At 44.9% G+C, this 21,092-nt stretch overlaps 1 protein-coding gene across 1 annotated transcript in view; it reads right to left on the bottom strand.

Annotated features, from left to right (window-relative positions):
* LOC121271161 (voltage-dependent P/Q-type calcium channel subunit alpha-1A-like) overlaps window positions 1-21,092 on the bottom strand; it is a 760,453-nt gene that overhangs the window by 351,332 nt on the left and 388,029 nt on the right. Inside the window, exons 7-9 of the mRNA XM_041176921.1 lie at window positions 20,502-20,651; window positions 18,642-18,644; window positions 18,106-18,293 (exon numbers count right to left, since the gene is read on the bottom strand). Coding sequence (XP_041032855.1) covers window positions 18,106-18,293; window positions 18,642-18,644; window positions 20,502-20,651 — 341 coding nt within the window. The remainder of the gene's footprint in view (window positions 1-18,105; window positions 18,294-18,641; window positions 18,645-20,501; window positions 20,652-21,092) is intronic.

The following is a 21,092-nucleotide window of genomic DNA, read 5'->3' as shown; positions in this document are numbered from 1 at the left end:
CCTTGTCCTTCTAGAAGATAGTGGTCGTGGGTTTGGAAAGTGCTGCTTAAGAAGCCTTGGTAAGTTTTTGCAGTGCATCTAGTAGATAGTACACACTGCTGCCACTGTGCGATGGTGGTTGAGGGAGTGAATGTTTGTTGATGGGGTGCCAACCAAATGGGTTGCTTTGTCCTGGATGATGTCAAGCTTCTTGATTGTTGTTGGAGCTGCACATATCCAGTAAGTCGAGAGTATTCCGTCATACTCCTGACTTGTGCCTTGTAGATGGTGGACAGGCTTTGGGGATTCAGGAGGTGAGTTACTTGCCAAAGGATTCCTAGCCTTTGACCTGCTCTTGTAGCTACAGTATTTATATGGCTAGTCCAGTTCAATTTCTGATCGATGGTAACCCCCAGGATGTTGATAGTGGGGTTTTGGTGATGGTAATGCCATTGAATGTCAAGGGGCAATGGTCAGATTCTCTCTTGTTGGAGATGGTCATTGTCTGGCACTTGTGTGGGGCAAATGTTACTTGCAACTTGTCAGCCCAAGCCTGGATATTGTCCAGATCTTCCTGCATTTGTACATGTCATGCAGTTCTGCTGTTATCTAAAAATAAATAATTCAGGATCATTGCAATTTTGTTAATGATTTACCGACTTTGCATTAGTTTGTTTTAATACAGTATTTGCAAATTTCCAGGACGGGAATGGAAATGATCAGCGATGGAAAAAAAGCATCACCAGTAACTAACTCCTTTGTAGAGAATCAGAACCTCAAAATTCTGTAAGTCTGTTCTACTAGAGCAAGTGCAACAGTGGAAGCACTGCTTTCTCTTGCCTCAAGTGGAGACCCACCCCAAGGTAGAGTAATTTCCATGGCCAGCAAGGGCTGCTGCATCTGCAAGGGTGCATGAGTGACATCCACCTCAATTGGGGCTTGTCTGGCTGATCAAGTCACAGCTGTTTTTCCTGTTGCTCTGAAACCAATCTGGGCTGAAAAAAAAATGTAATTCTTTGTGGTTTCCGTTGGGATCAATTATCCAATTCTAAGCGAGATTTGGGGCCTTTGAAAAGGTGTCACACAGGCTTATTCTAATTCCAGCCTGATATGAGTCCCACAGAAGTCTATGCAGGGATTCCTAGGATGGCTTGGGAACTATCTCCACCCTGGTGGAAGATCCACTTATGGCTACCCTATTGGAAAATGGATTTTACTGGGATACTGATGGTACCAGGTTCTGCCCCAAATACTGATGCAAGCTGCTGATCCATCCCCTCCCCACCCTTTATCCAAGCTGGAAAGTCAGGACCTGGATGTTTAAAGGCTGCATGCACAGTGAGTTAACCTATGTCCTATCACCTCAGAGGGTCTGTGTTTATGTCCAGTCCAGGCACGTATACGAGAGTCTCCACTCCCGCTTGTTGGCTATCAAAGTCCAGCATGAAGTCAGTTTCAGAAGTCTGATGCGAGTCCCTGTGGGGACCAATCCACAACACAAAACTATAGTTTACATGGCAAGAAATTCTGAAAGAATATATGAAAAAAAGTGTTTAAACTGATGAAAGAATATTTTGAAAGGTTAGAAATGGTAGAAGTAGACTGTTTACATGTCAACATTTAAAACAACAGCTTATATTTAAACAGCGCCTTTAAAGAAATGAAACATCCTGAGGCATTTCACAGGAGCATTACAAAACAAAGTATTGAACATTAATTTGGATCTGTGGATGAAGAAAAGAGCAATGAAAAGGGTTGGGAACTAAGTGCATAAATGTGATCAGGACTATTTGCTCAAGTGAAGACTGAATATACACACACATTGATCAGTTCAAATTATCTGTTTCCATGGTACAACTTTTATGTATTTTCATTCATGTACTTTTGTGTTGACAATGGAATGCTATGTGAAAGGCAGGTGAAATGCTATAGGTGAGTAAGTTACGGAATAGGAGAAAAAAGGCTAACATTTGAAAATAACTATAAAGATCTTCTGGGAAAAATAATTGTTTATTACACTAACAATACAATGGTTAAATTTCTTTTGCATTCCAGTTGGAATTTCAACACTCAAATGCTGCAGTAAACTTGGTCTTCAGACAGAAGTTTCAAGGTAAATAATAAAACAAAGGATGGTTTATGTTATTGTAATCTGAAAGTAAAGAAATACCTGTTCTGATTTGACACCCCTGTCCAACCTGCGGTGAAAGAGGACATTACAGTTCTGCCTCTTCCTGTGACTGGAACATTATCCATCTTATTCTGCACAATGAATGCCATTCTGGCCTATGGCCAATGCCTATTGTACTATATATAACACACAGTCATGCAGTCAATCAATAATAAAGTGAATCAAGCAACCTCAGCAGAGACACAGTTGAACAAGTCCATGTGCATCACCTTTCTGGGTGGGTGGGGGGGAGTCTGTGGAACTATCACAGGAAAGATACTAACTGCCCGATTCTAACTTTGCACAGGGCTAGCTTACTGCTATTTTCTTTCCCCCTATCCTCTTCCAAATCACACTGTGATGCAGTTCCATAGTCACCCTTTGATACCTTATCCAAATGCCATTCCTTATTTGAGCCTAAATAGTTGAGTGTCAGTGAGGTGTCCCACCATGGAGGAGTGCTATGTTCAATCTCATCTTGCCCTTGGTTGATATTAATATTAATTGACTAGGAGGGGCTGTAAAACAAAATGTAGTACCCCCTAACAGAAACTCAATTAAGATCAGCTATTTCAGTAGAGCCCAGGGATTAAACCTGCAGTTGTACCAATCTGTATGGCTCAATACTGCACCAAGCACTGCAGTTAATCAGCTGTTGCCCAGCTCTGAAGAAGAGCTATACAGATTCGAAACATGAACTCTGGGCGTAATCATCCCAGATTTGCACTAAACACGGTAGCAGGCAGGAAAAAGGGTGTCTTACCCACTGTTAGCAATGGTGGGTTTTCACACCGTATCATCCCATTCCCTGCCTCATACATTCCAGGGAAACATACCAGATTACTGGCAGAGCGTCCTCTGACTTGCCTGCCCCGCTATCACCTCAGGTCTTCAGTAAACCAGGCGGGCGCCATGTTTAACGGCCGCCCCTGCAAAGAGCTAGCACTCTTCAAGGAAGAGGAAGCTGCTGGGAGCTGGGGCTGCCAAGGGGTGGAAACATGTTGTCCCCAGATTTAACGACATCTCTATCGAATGCCTATTGGATGCAGTGGAGGCCCACCGTGATGTCCTCTATCTACTGGTGGCCAGCAAGCAAGGTCATCAATTCTGCATGGGAGATAGAGGCAGCAGTGGTCAGCGCCAATGCTCTACAAAAGAGGACAACCACCCAGTTCCAAAAGAGGATGAATGGTTGCCTCCGTTCTGCCTGGGTAAGTCACTCTTCTCGTCACTCTCAACTCCTACACTCACAAAGCTATGACAGATCCACAGGGATCTCATTCCCTGCCAGTCCAAGGGACATTACCATACACTCTCTCACACACAACTTCAGTTGCCTTGCGGATCGTGTCATCCATGGCACCACTCAACATCCACACATGCCAAACATCCTCACCATCCAACCTTGCAGGCGTCCTGTTGACTATGCCTCCATCTGTATTCATGCAGGACATGTTGGTACACAACAAAAGGGAGAGGTCGCAGACTGGTGAAGGAATGCCTGAAGTCAAGGTCCTCTCAGACTTTGAAAATAGAGTCATCCAGCTGGCTGGTGACGAGCTGGACCGTTCCTGTGCTGACAGTGAGGTGGGTGGTGCTCAACCAAGTGAGGATCCAGCAGTGCAACATCCATCAGACAACCACGCTGTTAGCCACTTCTCCTGTTTTGTAGTCCCATGCCAAGCTCTAATTATCTCTCCCTGTTTTCGCAGGCACATCTAGGAAACAGCCAAGAGAGGGTCCACAAGCCAATCCTCAGCCCAAAGAAACCTCAAAAGAAGAATCTGATGACACCATCATTGAAGACCTGCACAGCGCTCACCTACACCCTCCACCAACGCAGAGACACACGCATCGTTGGGACCTAGTTCTGGAGTAATCTCAGGGTCACAATCTGGTGAACACATCGCACCGTCTGATCCACAGCATGCGGAGGCAGATTTCTGGCATTTGGAGGATTGCTGAGTCCGAGTCAGATGAGGAGCCTCTGTACTTGGGCATATCTCTGTTGCTGGAGCTACAAAGGCAAGTTTGGTAAAAGTAGGAAAGGATGTCCACTGCACTCCTCAGATGCAAGGCACAATGGAGGAGTCTATTCGTTTTCAGTCTGAAGTGATAGCACTGGCATGCCAAAGCACCGAGGTCACCACAGGTAGGATGACAGCCGCCATAGAGACCTTGGTCCAGTGAAGCCCACATCCTGTGAATGAATAAAAAAAAGGCATCTGCCCTGCACAGTTGTGTGGGCTAAACTCCATTGCTGACGCCATAGTTGGCCTCCAACAGTATCAAAGTGAGAGGGGTGCGGGGCAGCTCAATCTCATTCCAGCTTCCGCTTCTCCTCAAGGAGTCAGCCAGGGGCCCTTGGGCACCAATAGGGAGGAGGATCAGCAGGTGCACACCCCAAAGCCATGCACTCAGGGTACTCTGGGATTGTCCAGCCCATCGGAATCCCAACTTCCTCTGACCCCAGCAGCTCCAGATCTGCAGGCCAAGGAGGGTGCCATTGCCACACAGTAGGACCCTGAAAGCAGGCCAGGGCCCTCCCGGTCTTGGCTTTCCAGAGGATGCTCATCAAAGTCATCACAGATAGGGCGTAGCAGTCAGCAGGCTGTCTCCACCCTGCTGTGGGTGTCAGGGGAGCACCAAGACTTAGCGGCAGGGTTAAGAGGGTTAAGAAGATGTAACTCTTTCAAGTACAAACCCATTTCCATCTGTTTCAGATGAAGTTACATTGTTTCATAGTTTGCCATTGTGAGATTTGAACTCTTGATCTTGGGGTTACAAGCCCAGTACCATAACCACTTGGCTATTTAGGCCAAGCGTTAAGAAGATGTAACTCTTTCAAGTACAAACCCGTTTCCATCTGTTTCAGATGAAGTTACATTATTTCATAGTTTGCCATTGTGAAATTTGAACTCTTGATCTTGGGGTTACAAACCCAGTACCATAACCACTTGGCTATTTAGGCCAAGCCAGATGAGAGAACTCTGTGGCGCCTGCCCCCTACATAGACAAGGAGACATTCTTGGGAGTTTATTGACAATGTTGGAACTCTTTCGAGTACAAACACGTTTCCATCTGTTCCTATTCAGATGAAGTTACATTGTTTCATAGTTTGCCATTGTGAGATTTGAACTCTTGATCTTGGGGTTACAAACCCAGTACCATAACCACTTGGCTATTTAGGCCAAGCGTTAAGAAGATGTAACTCTTTTGAGTACAAACACATTTCCATCTGTTTTCAGATGAAGTTACATTGTTTCATAGTTTGCCATTGTGAAATTTGAACTCTTGATCTTAGGGTTACAAGCCCAGTACCATAACCACTTGGCCATTTAGGCCAAGCCAAACAGGACAGAGCACTTGGATTCGAACCCACGCACCCAAAGAGACTAGAGCCTAAATCCAGCGCCTTAGACAGCTGGCCACGTTACCTCAAATGAAATCATGAGACAGCTGTAATTCTTTCGAGTACAAACCCATTTCCATCTGTTTCAGATGAAGTTACATTGTTTTATGGTTTGCCATTGTGAAATTTGAACTCTTGATCTTGGGGTTACAAACCCAGTACCATAACCACTTGGCTATTTAGGCCAAGCCAGATGAGAGAACTCTGTGGCGCCTGCCCCCTACATAGACAGGGAGACATTCTTGGGAGTTTATTGACAATGTTGGAACTCTTTCGAGTACAAACACGTTTCCATCTGTTCCTATTCAGATGAAGTTACATTGTTTCATAGTTGGCCATTGTGAGATTTGAACTCTTGATCTTGGGGTTACAAACCCAGTACCATAACCACTTGGCTATTTAGGCCAAGCGTTAAGAAGATGTAGTTGCACAGCCTGGGCATGGATGTTAATCACTAGTACACAATGTTTACTATTGTAAATAAACTTCCAAGAGTGTCTCCTTGCCTATGGCTCCTTGTTCTGATGAGCAGTGTTCGTGTCACTCAGATGTGAAACCTTGGCCCCTGCACAAGGTAAAGGCAGGTGTCTGAGTCCAGGGCCTCTTGCCTATGCTCTCTGCAACCTTCCCTGCGCAATGATGATATGCCTTCACAGTCACTGGGCACATCAGTAATGCCTGCACCTCGATGGGGCTTATGATTGCAGCACAGCTCTCAGCACATTTGAGGTGCGGTTGGCCCTCTATCTCATCAACTTCTATGTCCAGTGACAGTGTGGTCCTGAAGGGCTCAGCTCACAAAGGATGCCATAGGGTCAGGAGAAGTTAAAGATTCCCCACTGCATCTCCATGGTATGGCCCTGTTTATAGAGCGCAATTGAGCTGCCAACAGCCAGACAGGATTCAGACGTTCACATAAGCTATGTGAGGATCTATGGAGTGCCCCCACTGCATCTCATCATTATCCTCCTGGAATGTAGGGACTATGGACATCTGCTCCATCTCCATGACAGGAGCCATATCACAAAAGGTATGTGTGCTGCCATCAGCCAGACAGGAGTCAAAAGTTCATAGATGCAGTGTGAGGATCTTTAGTGTCTCTTCACTGCATGTCATCATCATCCTCCACAAATCTAGCAGCTATGAGGACCTCCCGAGTGCACCTGCCTCGTCTGACCAGTACGATGGCCTCATCGCCATCATCCTCACCTTCGAGAGCCTCACCTTCATCCCCATCGACGTCTTCCTCATCAGAGGAGATGTGCAGCTCCTCCATCTCCTCCTCAGCCAGCTCCTCACTCCATTGCAGAGCCAGGTTGCGAAGGGCACAACAGGTGACGATAACGCGTGATACCCTTTGCGGACTATATTGCATGGCTCTACCTGGTTCAGGCACCCGAACCTCATTTTCAACATTCTGATGGTTTGCTCCACCAAAGTGCAAGTTGTAGCATGAGCCTCATTGTACCTTCTCTTTGCTGCACTCTGAGGCCGCCACATGTGCATCAGCCATATCCTCTGCGGTTAGCCCTTGTTCCCGAGGAACCAACCTTGCAGCCTCTGTGGACCTGGAGGATGTCAGGGATCTGAGACCTACGGAAAATGTAGGAGTCGTGAACACTCCCTGGGAATCATACGCAGACCTGCAGGATGGGTTTGTGGTGGTTGCACACCAGCTGAACATTCAATGAGAGGAAGCCCTTGCGGTTGATGTAGTTGACCGCTTGCTGCCACAGAGATCTGAGCGCCATGTGAGTGCAGTCGACGGCACCCTGCACCTGTGGAAAACCTAAGATCTGGGCAAATCCCAGCACTCTTGTATCCTGGCTTTTCTGGTCCCAGGCAAATTGCACAGGTTGTGTGCCTTCATGAATACGGTATCCGTTACCTCCTGGATGCATTTGTGTGTGGAGGTTTGTGATATCCCACAGAGGTCACCTGTGGAGCCCTGAAAATAGCCGTTGGTGTAAAAATTGAGTGTCCCAGTCACTTTCACGGCCACTGGCAGTGAATGCCCTCCATGTTCCCATGGTGCTAAATCCTGCAGCAGATGGCAGATGTGAGCAAGCAGTTCCCTGGATATGCGTGATCTTTGGTGACGCTGGTTCTCACTCATCGGCAGGAATGACAAGCACCATCTATAGACCCTGGGTCTCGCTAGTCGCTGACCAGCGATGGATTGCTCTGACTCTTCAGTGGCATGCGCAGCTGCACTAGCCACCCCTTCTTCTTGAGGGTGCTGCTCCTCCCTCTGCCCAGCCAGGCACCCCATCGTTCTCTTCTCCTTCGTCTCTGTTGTCTGTAAGCCATGGGACATACAGCTAGGTCACCAGGCTCCATGCTCCTGATGTACTCCTCCTGCAGGATGAAAGAGAGAAACACGTGGGTTAACATGGGTGCACTAAGAACCTTTCTTTGTTAAGTCTGAAGGTTCCTTAACACATCCCAAGGAGTGCTGGCCACCACTTAGATGGCCAGAGTTTAGTGTGCTGAATGGCTGCCCGAAACCTCACCCACTTCTGCCCTACTCCACCTGACCAATTCGCGGCAGTTTTGCCACTAGACTGCGTGCTATGCTCTCAGCTCAGGCACAGGCATTCTCCTAACCCGCACTGCAAGACTGAGCTGTTGGCTTGAACCATGAAGAAGACTGGTCCAAACCTGAATGATGACAATGCAAAGGGCTGTGTGCACCTCCAGCAGGGACTGCTCTGTGGCCAGCTTTTGCAAGGAGATTGTACACCTTGTCCAGTTGTCCAATTGTTCTGCAGGCCACTAAAATGCTCATTAGTTTGCAGTCTGTGCCCGAGGGGTGAAAAGCTCTGGGGCATTTGGTGGCACTTTCATGCCTCTGCATTGCTTGAGTGGGCAGAAAACCTAGAAGCCCGACTACAAGCATATCAATTTGGCTATGTCTGAATTGTCTCAGCTGCGGAGGAATGGCCATTTTATACAAGGTTTCCAAATGTGTGGTTGCTTCCCTCCCCCACCCACCCCCCACCACTGTAGGTGCTTGTGCACTACCATCAAACTGGGCTGCCTTGTCCCCCAACTCACCTCAGACACATGCAGCCATTTCACCTCTAACTTGCCTCGCAGTGCGTTGCCTTGCCACTCCAACTCACCCAACTACAGTGCAGCCCTTGCCCCGGCACTGCACTGTCAGCCAACTGGGAAAAAGCGACTTGTCTGTGACCTCGTCTGTATGTGCAGTGCTTCACCCTCGAAGTCCAACAGGCGAGCCTTGTAAATGCTGCGCAACGTTAGTGTGCACATACCCGCAAGTTCCCCTCGAAGTTCTGCTTGCCAGGTGCATGCCTTTTCTAATGCTGTTGTGAAACACTTCGGCGTGAGTCCAGACGATCCAGCATGGGAAGATGATCCTGCAAGCTGGGTTTATCAAGATATGCAGGCGTATTAAATGTTCCTGACCTGCAGCAGCAGGAAATGTGGTCCGCCATTGATAGGCGGAGGGATGATCGCAAACTGGTTTCACCACGGTGTGAAACTGATTTTTGGTCAGCTACCATATTGTCCGCTCATGCCTGCCATGACACCCAATGCCAACGGGGACAAAAAATTCCAGCTTCTGTTTCTCTCTCCACAGAAGCTGCCAAATCTGCTGAGCTTTACCAGAATTTTCTGTTTTTAGTGTAGTTATTCACTGAGTCATGCCCCTGCCTGCAAATTTTGCCATCGTTTGCCTTCAACAGCATTCATTGCACTCATAGGACATCAAATGTACTCAGAAGCAATCATTGAGCTATCATTTGACATCAATTGCTCTCAAAAGCAATTACTTAGCTATCATTTAATATTGCAAATTATGTAACTGACATCAATGTCATCAATTGCCCCAAACCAGTGTTCAAACATTTATGATTAGCAACATCGCTTAAACATTTTGACACCAAAAACAATTAGTTTATTTTCCATATTTCTGACTTTCCATAGCTTCAAACATCCTAAAACTGAGTTAACTTTTGAAAACGCAGACGTCGTTTTAACATAAGTTTTAACAAGCTAGTTTAATACTTTCCTTTGTAACTCATAGTGCAGCACAATCCTGCCAGTCTCCCAGATCCATACCTCCCTACCCTAAGATTGCAGCAGTTAATTCCTCCACTGCCATCCCCACACCTGAAGCAATTTTCTCCCCGACAATCCATGCCCCCTCCCAAGAGATTTTCTCACCCATCATCCCCAAAGAGCAACTTTGTTCTGCCCCGAACCACCCTTCCCCCGCAAATTGCCCTCTCTCTCCCCCCTCCACCTCTCTGTCCGTCCCCCATCTCCACCTTTCTGACCCTTCCCCTCTCAACTCTTTCGCTAACCTCCCTCCCCCTCTCTCTCCTCTTCCCCTCACCTCTCTCTCCCTGCCCCTCCTTCCCCATCCCCTCTCTCTCACTCCCCCAATTTATCTCTGCAATCACCCCTCCCCCTCACCCCTTCCTAACCCCCCTCTCTGTTCACTATCCCCCCATCTCTCCCCCCAAATGCCCTCACCTTCTCTCTCCCAACCCCTCTCTCTCCATCTTTCCAACTTCTCTCCCCTACACCCTTTTCTCACCCTTCTCCCTCTCCCCTCATCTCTCTCTCTCCCCCTCTTCCTTTCTTTTCACCCTCTCTCCCTCTCCACACTCTCCCCCCTCTCTCTCTCCCCCCTCTTTCTCCTCCTCTCCCTCTCCCCTTCTGCCTCTCCCTCCACCCCTTTCCTCTCTCTTTTCCCACCCTTCTCTCTCTCCTCCTTCTCCCCTCCTCCTCCCACTTTCTCTCTCCTCCTCCTCTGTCTCTACCTCCTCATCGTCTCTCTCTCCTCTACCTCTCCCCCTCCTTGCCTCCCCAACTCCCCCCCCCGACTCTCCTTCTCTCTCCTCCTTCCCCGTCCCCCAGACAGAGCTCAGGTTGCAGGGCTGGTCGGAACCGGAAGTGATGGTGAGGCTGGCCCTGATGCACTTTTGAACTGGCGTGGGAGCAGCAACGGCGCCGACAATGAGGTGTATTTTGGAGTGGGGTGGTGGGGGGAGTTGTGGAGAGAGTTAGGGATGGTGGTGGTGAGAGTCGGGGGGCAGCCAGGATCTCGGAGGTCGGCAGGATCTCGAGGCCTGGAGTTTGGTGGAGCTGGAGTCTGGTGATTGGGAGGGCAGGGGAACAGAGTTCAGAGAATGGAAAGGATATTGAGGGAAGATTTTAGACCTGGGACTGGGGGGAGGGGGGATGGGGGAGAGGCTTTAGACCCTGAGACTTGGGGTGGGGGTGGGGAAAGAGTTTCGACCCTGAAAATTGGCGAGGGTGGGGGAGGGCGAGGGGTGGGGGGGGTGGAATGGGGGTTGGGGAGGTTGGTGAGTTTAGCCCCTGAGATTAGGGAAGGGGATGGGTGGAAACTATAGACCCTGAGACTAAGATGAATTAAAAACTGATAGGGATCTGGTGGGAGCTCTGAAACGTGTGCTGTATAATATTTTTCCTTTTTTTAAAGATTAATTTGCATCAGTAATAACGTGACACAGTTTACTACAACTGGCGGACCTCTTAAGACATTGCTCAATGACCTGACAGTCAGAGAGCACAGTGTTGAAAGGAGTGTCAGAGTAGGGAGGTGCATCTTTACAGTGAAAAAAATATGAGAAGACACTTCCGTCTACAGGCAGAAAACACTTTTTCCTAATTTGGTTTGGTTGCCGGAAAGTAAGTAATTAGTATTTCCATTACCTGATATAGTTAATAGACAATAGTGATGCTTAAATAATCATCCTTTTCGAATTCTCAATATAGACAAAATAAAGCACAGCCTCTCAATCTCTGGGTACAATTTTCCATTCTGGAGACTAAGTGCAGTGGCAGGCAGGAAAGCCAATGTGATTCCCACTGTGCGGCCGATCAGATTTATTCACCCAATTTTCCACTTTTCAGCTAATTAATTATGAATCAATGAGGAGCTCATCGAATCTAGTGGCGGAGCAGGCAGGGATTTGTCCACCCTGCCGTAACCTCATGAGGGTCAAAGGTCCTGGTGCCACATTTAAACAGCACCAGCACAGACATTCACTCACTGCAGGCAAGATGTGGCCTGAACTTCTGTTTCACCATGGTACCCAAACATACAAAAGCCCCAGCTCCACAGTTCAATGAAACCTCCCTGGGGATTCTCATCCAGATTGACCAGGAAAGGCAGGAGGTCCTCTTTCCTCAGGATGGATGTAGGAGGTCCTCCACCTACCATACCAGCCTGGTAGGAGGTCGCCAGGAAGTCAGCACTCATGGCCAACAGAAAAGGACCACACACTACCAGCAGATGTGACATCAGCACTGCGTGTCTACCAGTCACTTCAAGCTCAACATCTCACGTAAGATCCTGTACAAACAGCATCTTAATTCCTTACTGGAGACACTGGCTCAACAGACACAATAAGCATGCATGCTTCTGAAATGCTCTTTCATCCATTGTGCTCACAGTCAATTCATCTGTCTTTATGCAGTACAAGATATCCCACAACAAAAGGGAGAGAGCGAAGACTGGAGGTCTATCCCTCAGCTGAGGACACTCTGCTCCAATGAGGAGCAGGCGACAGAGCTCGCAGGTGAAGACAGAATCATTACTGTGAGGAAGACGAGATTGGTCTCCACAAGCCGGTGAGGGTCCATTGGTATTCATTGGCAACATGGGGACAATGACTGAGTGACCTATAATGGAGCCTGCCTAGTCAATCACGAATTATTTCTTCTCTCTAGTCCAGCTACCAGCAAGAAAAAGCAGAGGAAGACCACAAGCAAGTGCCTCAGCCCAAGCCCCCAGAGCACCTCAAATGAGGAGGCAGAGGAAGCATCTGAGGAAGACCCATCACTGCATTCACCCGCACACTTCAGTGCAGATACACGCACCTCAGTGGGTCCTAATTCTAGGGTAGGTTCAGGATCACAACCTGGTGATCACTTCCCAGTTACGTGTCCACAGCAGGCAGAGGCAGTGACAGCCAAGGTATCTGACACTTGGAGGACTGCTGGAGACCAGGCTGCTTCTGTGTCTCAGTTCGATGATGGGCCTCTGCAATGGGCCCTGAGAGAAATGTTGGAGATGCAAAGACAGGCAGGCGAACATTAGGCAGAGTTGTCAGAGACCGTCACCGTTCTGCTGATGTTGTGCCTCCAGCATGTGAGCGCATCGAAGCTTCCATGAGAAGGGTGCAGCCTCCTTGGAGACCCAGGTCCAGCAATTTCTGCCAGATTTGTGTAAGAGGGGGACAGAGCACCTCGACATCCCTCCATATGAGCATACGAATTAGAAGCAGTAGGCCACTCGGCCCCTCGAGCCTGCTCCACCATTCAATAAGATCAGGGCTGATCTGAATGTAACTTCAACCTGCCTACCCCTGATAACCTTTCACCCTCTCGTTAATCAAGAATCTACCTAGCTCTACCTTAAATGTTTCAATCAAGTTGCCTCTTACTCTTCTATATCCCAGTGGATACAAACCTAGCCTGTCCAATGTTTCCTCATAAGACAACCAGCCCATTCCAGGTATTTCATACGAAGTAGGACCAGGAGTAGGCCAGTGGGCCCTATAAAAGCCTGCATTCAATAAGATCACGGCTGAAATAAAAACAGAAAATATTGGAAAAACTCAACAGGTCTGGCAGCATCTGTGGAGAGAGAAGAGTTAACATTTCGAGCCCGTATGACTTCTTCAGAGCAGAGATGGCTGATCTGATTGTAATCTCCCACCTACCCAGATAACCTTTCACTTCCTTGCTAATCAAGAATCTATCTAGCTCTGTCTTACAACTATTCAAAGACCTTATTTCCACCGCCTTTTGAGGAAGAGAGTTCCAAAGATTCACAACCCTCTGAGAGAAAAAATTTTTCCTCATCTCTGTCTTAACTGAGTGACCCCTTATTTTTAAACCATGATCCCTAGTTCTAGATTCTCCCACAAAAGGAAACATCTTCTCCACATCTGCCCTGTCAAGACCCCTCAGGATCTTAAAGGTTTCAATTAAGTCACCTCTTACTCTTCTAAATTCCAGAGGATACATGCCTAATCTGTCCAGCCTTTCCTCATAAAACAACCCGCCCATTCCTGACATTAGTCTAGTAAATCTTTTCTGAACTGCTTCTAACGCATTTACATCTTTCATTAAATAAGGAGACCTGTACTGTACACAGTACTCCAGATGTGGTCTCACCAACAATTGAAGCATAACCTTTGTAATCAATTCCCCTCACAATGAATGATAACATTCTATTAGCTTTGCTAATTAGCTGCATACTAACCTTTCATGATTCATGCACTAGGACACCAAGATCCCTCAGAATCTCAGAGCTCTGCAATCTCTCATATTTAGATAATAAGCTTCTTTTTATTCTTCCTGCCAAAATGAACAATTTCACATTTTCCCACACTATACTCTATTTGCCAGATGGGGCTGCCTTTATGCTGCAGACATGGCCCTTGATTTTCTGACCCTACATCCATCCTGACATACCTCTGTAAGGATCAGATTCCAATTAAGACCATATGCACCACAGCACCTAAACTTAATGGACTCTTGCATGAATACCCACCATTAGTAAAAGAGCCAAGTTTGTTCATTGTGTATTAGACCCTTGAATCCAAAACTCAACTGAGCCATGCTCTCCATGATTTGAGCAGAACAGTTGTAGGGTGCCCCTTCAGTCAAAATTGCTGTGCTGAACTCCTCCAACATGCCCTGAGACTCTTCCCTGATCGATTTTTTTCTAACTTGTTTTTTGAATGGCATCATTGTTAGGTGAGGTCGAAAATGGTCCTGCTAACCTTTGTCCGGGAGACAAGCTTCCACCCTCCCTCTATCGCCCATCAAGTTCCTCCCGTCCTCCGCCATACTCACCACCTCCTAATTCCCCCTCTTCCTATCACTATCCAGCCTTCTCCGTTACCCTTGACCCCATCATTGTCCATGTGGGTATTTCTTTTCTCCCCCTATAATTCTGGCCTTGTATATGGAGGGAGACCATTCAATGGACACTACCATTGATTGCTCAATTGTATCTGTTCACAGAAAAGGCGAGGAGTGGAAAATGCAGGCTGCAGGCAAGGCAGCCTTCTTGATAGATTTGATTAGAATGAGGGGAAGAAGAGCCCATTGCTGATTGGCACAGCTCACGGAAGACCCTTTAATGTTGATGCCCCCATGCCCTTTGTCGAACTGATCCCTCCCCTTCTCAAAGCCACATGCACCCTTACTTTTCTGGATCATCCAATACACCCTCAATGACTTTTCAGCTACCAACTTGCAGGATCCAGATGCCTCCCTTGAATGTTACTGTGTCCTATGCCTCACAATACATGACTCAAACCCCCAGGATCAAATTCCTTAGGTGACTGGCCACACCCTGCACACCATACTGTGAATGATTGTCACTGCATAGAGGAGCCTTTCCCTGCCCAAGATTGGGACCAAGACAAACGTGCCATGCAGAGCCCTCTAACATGTCCCACACAGCCCCAGGGCAATATGCCTCCGATAGTGTGGCCTCAGCCCAGGACAGTCTCTTCAATATGCCCTTGACAGCATGCCCCAGGACAGTCTCTGACTCTTTTTGCACAGTCTAATAACTCTTGCCCCAGGGCAATTTTTCACTACTTCACCTTGTTCCTTGACCAGCCCCAGTCCTTCCTGTGCCTCCCCACTCTGCTCTCGTGTTCCCCTAAGTCCTGCCTCCATCACACCCCTTTCCTCCCAATGTTCCACACCCCTTACCCTACTTCTGCCTCTGTCTCCCCTCTCCCAGTTGGTCTTGCCTCCCACCATCAGTCTTGGCGCAGCTTGTGGTACAAGCACCCGATATCTCACAGCAACACCCTTAAAGGTAGGCGAAAATAGTATCTATTGACCTCAAAGTCATTGATGAACTGAAGCTTGCCAGGTGCACTTATATACAGTCAGGAAGCAGACAGTTCTAATTATCCATTGGCAGGGTATTTATTTGGAGGGGAATGTAATTCTGGCAAGTTGGCCATTTAATGAGCATTCATGAATGAAAATGTGGTTCCCAATATAGAGCAGGAAACTCAACCCGCCTTTAACCCGCCATCAAAGTCAGAAGAACAAAATTTCAAATTAATTTTTCACTGGGGGAAAACTGACTTTTTCAAGATGCCAAATTTAATGCCCCAACCCACCACAATTCCCGCCGCTGGCGGGAATAGAAAACTCTGCACTCTGTCTGTCAAAACCAGGCTCTCTTGTAAGAAAGAATCAATTCATCATAACTTCCCCATGAAATCTCACCTCAGAAAGATTCTAAGATTCAGCCTCCAGCTTGCTTTAAAATCATTTCGAACAACATGCTCAGATACTGTTATTGCATGAGGAAAAATAAACTTTCAAAGTTACAAAAAAAATCATACCATTGCATGTTTTGCTTTTCCATACAACAGGCAGAAATTGAGCAATGAAGTCATGTCTGCAGAGATGATGGAAGAGATTTTAACCCAACAACTTGCGCAGAAGTAAAATCAGGCCTGATTATTTTAGAGATTATCAATTCCAACCCTGGATTATTGATAAAGGACGAAGCCTTAGAGCAAATACATTAATACAAAAGGTAACTTCATATATTATTTTAATCACATTATTGTGAAATATATATCTTTAAATTCTTCTTAAGTTAGAAATCTTATTTTCTAAAATAGAGGCTTCAGTTATTGAAATCAAAATAGATGTCCAAAAAGATTTTGAAAATAGCTCGAGTGTTTTTTAAATTGAGCTTCTGCTTTTTCCCAAAAAAAATCACATTTTGCTCTGTTGCATTTTTAAGAATATGAAATTTGAGCTAATCAAATGGAAGAATAGCAAGCAATGTGTATATTTACAGGTGTTGCCTGAAGTATGACATCTGATTGTTAGGGACATTAAGTCCATCCAGTTGTATGTTTATTTGTACATGTGTTACATGTAGTGTACACAACTGCATACTCCCTGTAACATGGTTATGTAACACTTCCTGTAATACTTGTGTGTGACACTTGTTAACTTTTTCTTTCTATATCACTTTTAACCATAAGAAAATTCATTCTGACCAGGACAAATTTATTTTGCCACATGTAATTAGATTATTCTTCCTATGTGATTTATTGCCAGCCTGAATTCCACTTAGTCAAAAGTTGCGATAAGAATAGAATTTTAAAATTTTATATAGCGAAAGGAAGCCATTTGGCCCATTGTACCACCTCTTTGAAAGAGTAATAAAAACAGAAAATGCTGGAAATACTCAACAGGTCAGGGTTGATGATCTTTCATCAGAACTGGGAAAAGTTAGAAATGTAATAGGTTTTAAATAAGTGAAAGGAGACAGGCTTGGTAAAAGAACAAAAGGGAAGGTCTGCAGGACATTCTGTTATTCACACCTCCTCTGGACACATCTTCTGTTTCTTTACTTGTTCCATTGGCCCTCCCTTTGGCCTTGCACTAACGACTCTTTGTCATTAATCTCTCCTGTCTTCCATCCTAACATAAGCCTTGCCTTCCTTTCCTCAACCTGAAATGTCAACTCTGGTTCTTTCTCCACAGATCTTTCCTGACCCGATGAGTATTTCCAGCATTTTCTGTTTTTATTTCAGGTTTCTAGCATCTGTAGTATTTTGACTTGGTATCTGAAAGAACAGACCACTTAGTCCCATGCTCCTGCCCTTTTCCCATACTCTTTCAATGATTTTTTTGTCCAATATTCATCCACTTCCTTTCTTAAAGCTACTATGGATTCTGCTTCCACCATTGTTTCTGCTAAAGAAACTGACATTCCATGCACTATCAATTGTAAAGAACTACAGCTACGTAAGTGAAAACAAATTAAAAACAATTGAACAACTGCATGTTAGATGTTAGCATTAGAAGGATTAAACTTTTAAAACAATCATCCTTACAATTAGAATGATTGGTACACTTTCTACCTTATACACTCAGCTCTCTTATAGGTTCAAAATAATCTTAAAAGTTTCTGCTTGCTCGCTCCAAAACATTGTTCCACATTGCTTCCAACTAGTCCATTGAGCTCCCAACCAAGCAAAATCTAGGTTCTTATCTGCAATCTGACCTGTATTTGGTCCATGCATTCATTCAAAGAATAATTCTCCCCTTTGAGCCTGAAAGGGACGGAGATCTATATTGCATTTTACATCATTCAGTGTTCTTGTCCTCTTAAAAGTGTACACCCTCTGACTAACTCAAGTTATTCACAAAAGTGTATAAAAACAAAAGTTCTGTATTTGTTGGGCCACAGGTCAATTGACAAAGTTTATATTACACCAATCTTGAAAAACTAAAATTAGGAAAAAACATGGAAAGCAAAAATTACGTTTGGCAATGTTTTTCCGAGACTAAAACTAAAACCTCAGGAAAAAGAAAATCATTAAACTAAAATTAGGCTTACATTTCTTCAAAGACTACAAATAAAGACAAAAAATTGAGGTCCAGTGCCAAGACCAAAACTCAGACTCAAATTAAAATTAATTGAAAGACTAAAACAATATGATTGTTAAAGCCAAGGCACCTAGTTACTCACATTATACAATAGGTCAGTCCAGCCCTCCATGGTGATGCACTGGAACACAGTCAGCACAGCAAACAGGATGTTGTCAAACTGTGTAATTCCATAATTTGGTCCTTCCCAGTATTCAGTACAGTTGACTCCAATCGGACAGATTCGAGCGGGTAAGTCAGTCCCACAAGGAGACTCACCCACTATTTCATCTGATAAGTGAACAAGACAATCTACATTTAGCATCAAATGTACTGTTATACCACAATCAAAACAGACTGATTAATTTCATTCCGGGTCCAATCAGAGTCACGTGGATCATCAAATAAAAAATGCTGTTTCTAATGATAGTTCAAAACTCTTTTTGTTTCATTCATTTTACAATATTACTTGCAACTCTTGGTCAGGTTCCAGTCTATAACTAACTCCCCACTATGCATTTTTCTCTGTGATTGTATTTCAATCTGGCAGTGAGCCTTAACTCTCCATTGTTTTGTATATAAACCAGCAGAACTCTCAGAAAGATTAAATGCTTACACTGACTTATTGGTATTCATTACCTGCTCTGATTACCGAAAAGTAACATACTCCATAATAGCTTTCAAGGGAGGCACCTGCCTATCTGCAAATCACAAAATTGCAGGAAAGTGTTCAAATTACAATATTAAATTTGTCTTCCTGCAATAACTAATTTCTAACCTACAGCAATAAAATCTATCCTATCTTTTACTTGTTGATACAGAAGAGCACTTAAAGGCCCTCTCCAGTTCTTAGAGAGAGGCAGGAATGGACCCCTGGTCCCTGGGGTAAGAGGTTAATCTTTCAGTGCAGTAAATCTACTTGCGCTTGAGTAAACCTTCCTTCAGCACTGAACTTAGAGCACTGGAGTTGTTGAAAATTGATCAAGTTAGTATTAACAAGTTAATTAACTATTTCCTTCCACTTTTTGCTCCCTTTTCTTGTAGAGGTGCTAATTTTTGCTAAATACAGTCTATTTGATACCTACGGCACTCCGGTAGCTCAATCAGATGCCAAACTTCATGCGTGAATTCAGGCAGTGAATATTGGTAAGCTATTTGGCCATGGATTGTGTCAAACCAGACCCAAAAGGTCCCCATAAATGCTGTACCAGAAAACATCAGTATTGAGTTACAAACTCAAGTCCCATCCAGAAGTTCATATATTATAAGAAGAAATGGTAGTGAGTTTCAGTAGAGTTTAGATGGAACCTATACTGAATAACAGATACCTCAGAGTGAATGCAGACCGAAATCTGAACAAGGAGTTTCAGATGGGTTATACATACAATAAAGGATATGTAGGAGTAAACTTACAGGCTGGAATCCAGCTGAGCCTTTTTGGTCATTTATAAAATACTGGATTACTTAAAAGGTGTTACAGATTGGAATCTGATCAAGCAATTCAAATACTGTCAATTGAACAAATGATCCAAATCAAATAAAGGCTGTGATGTATCGGCAGGGATGACGAACAGATATAACTAGAGTCCAATTATATAACTTTAAATTAATTAATTTTCAGGTACAAGATACAGATAGAGTGAGAAATGTTTCAGGTTAAGCTGCAGTTACACAGTTTGCTAAGACAAGAACACTAGGGAAGGCTGTGAAATTATCTGTGTTTAGCTTTCCCTAGCAGGTAATTGGCCTGGCTTATGTTTTTTCTCCATTCTGCGTAATATATGCTTGGTGCTAGTCGTGGATATATCTATCAAAAATATATTAAATGCAATATATCAGAGTTTCTAAGAAAGGAAGAATTTACAGGAGCAAGATAATCTTGCCCAATTAAGCCAATTCAATTTTAAAGTCACCATATCCCTCATATCAATCACTACATTTAAGTTGATCCCTTCCTCTCCTGAAAACTTGGAGTCTTGGTGGTACAGGCTATATGTATTGGCAGGCCTCTAAGACTCTACACAGGTAGTCTATTTCTCGTGCCTGAACCTAGACAGGATTAATGGCTAGTTATCTTCAAGAGGGCATTATGGCCACGTTAGTTCCTGTCCTCATTCCACGCTGGCCCATTTTCCAGCAGTGATCACTGGATACTGGTCATGGACTGGAACAAGCTGATTTTATATCCCTCCGTAGCAAATGGATACTGTAACATTTTTTTGCACTCCTACTGTTGCCTGACTGAGATCAACACACCAGGAAACAAAACTGATGCCTTTCTAGTCTTTTTGGTTCAGTACTACATTAACTGTTCATTTAATTCTCTTCAGCACTCAAGACAACACATTAGAAAACTCAAACAGAACTTGAGGATATGGCTGTTCATTTAATCTCAAGGTTCACAGGCTATTCCAATAACAGTTTGCTTTTTATTATTATGGCATAAATTACAGCCTCATCCAAACTTCTACACATATACTTTCAGACACACAAACGTACTGTTGCTATCGAAGCACGCTTTATGAAATTTGCCCATGTAAAATTCTAATCCAATGATAGCGAACATGAGAATGGCAAAAAATAGTAGTAGCCCAATCTGAAGCAGAGGGATCATTGCCTTCATGATGGACTTGAGCACGACTTGTAAACCTAAAATATAAAGAAACTCCAATTAACTCACATATTTTGTAAACCATTCCTAAGAAATTTCTTGTATCTTCCATTGTTGTGGTTTGATATGATCGTTCTGCTCACTAAAATGACGCACATTACTTCTGGAAAATTGAGCATGTTCAGATAGGCAGGTAGGTAAAATCGCCGAGCTCGCTTAACCACTGGAAAACCACCAGGATCCCACCATTATGAGTGTTAATCTGCTCAACTTGCCCAAAGCTGGCTGTCTTTACACACATATGTCGGGACCCAATGACATTATTGGGATGCAACTTCAATTTTAACTGAAGCCTCAGTGGCAAAGAGGTCACAAAAAAGCTCCACTTTCATCCTTCTATGAGGGCTAGGCTCATCTGGGCCCCACACAATAGCTTAAGCCTCCTTTGCCATGAATTCCTCCCCACAGCCCGCTTCCCA

This window comes from Carcharodon carcharias, chromosome 30 (assembly GCF_017639515.1).
Source record: "Carcharodon carcharias isolate sCarCar2 chromosome 30, sCarCar2.pri, whole genome shotgun sequence".
Taxonomy (NCBI): Eukaryota; Metazoa; Chordata; class Chondrichthyes; order Lamniformes; family Lamnidae; genus Carcharodon; species Carcharodon carcharias.
The sequence above is the reverse complement of the archived record's forward strand: the minus strand, read 5'-3'. Positions and strand labels throughout refer to the sequence as shown.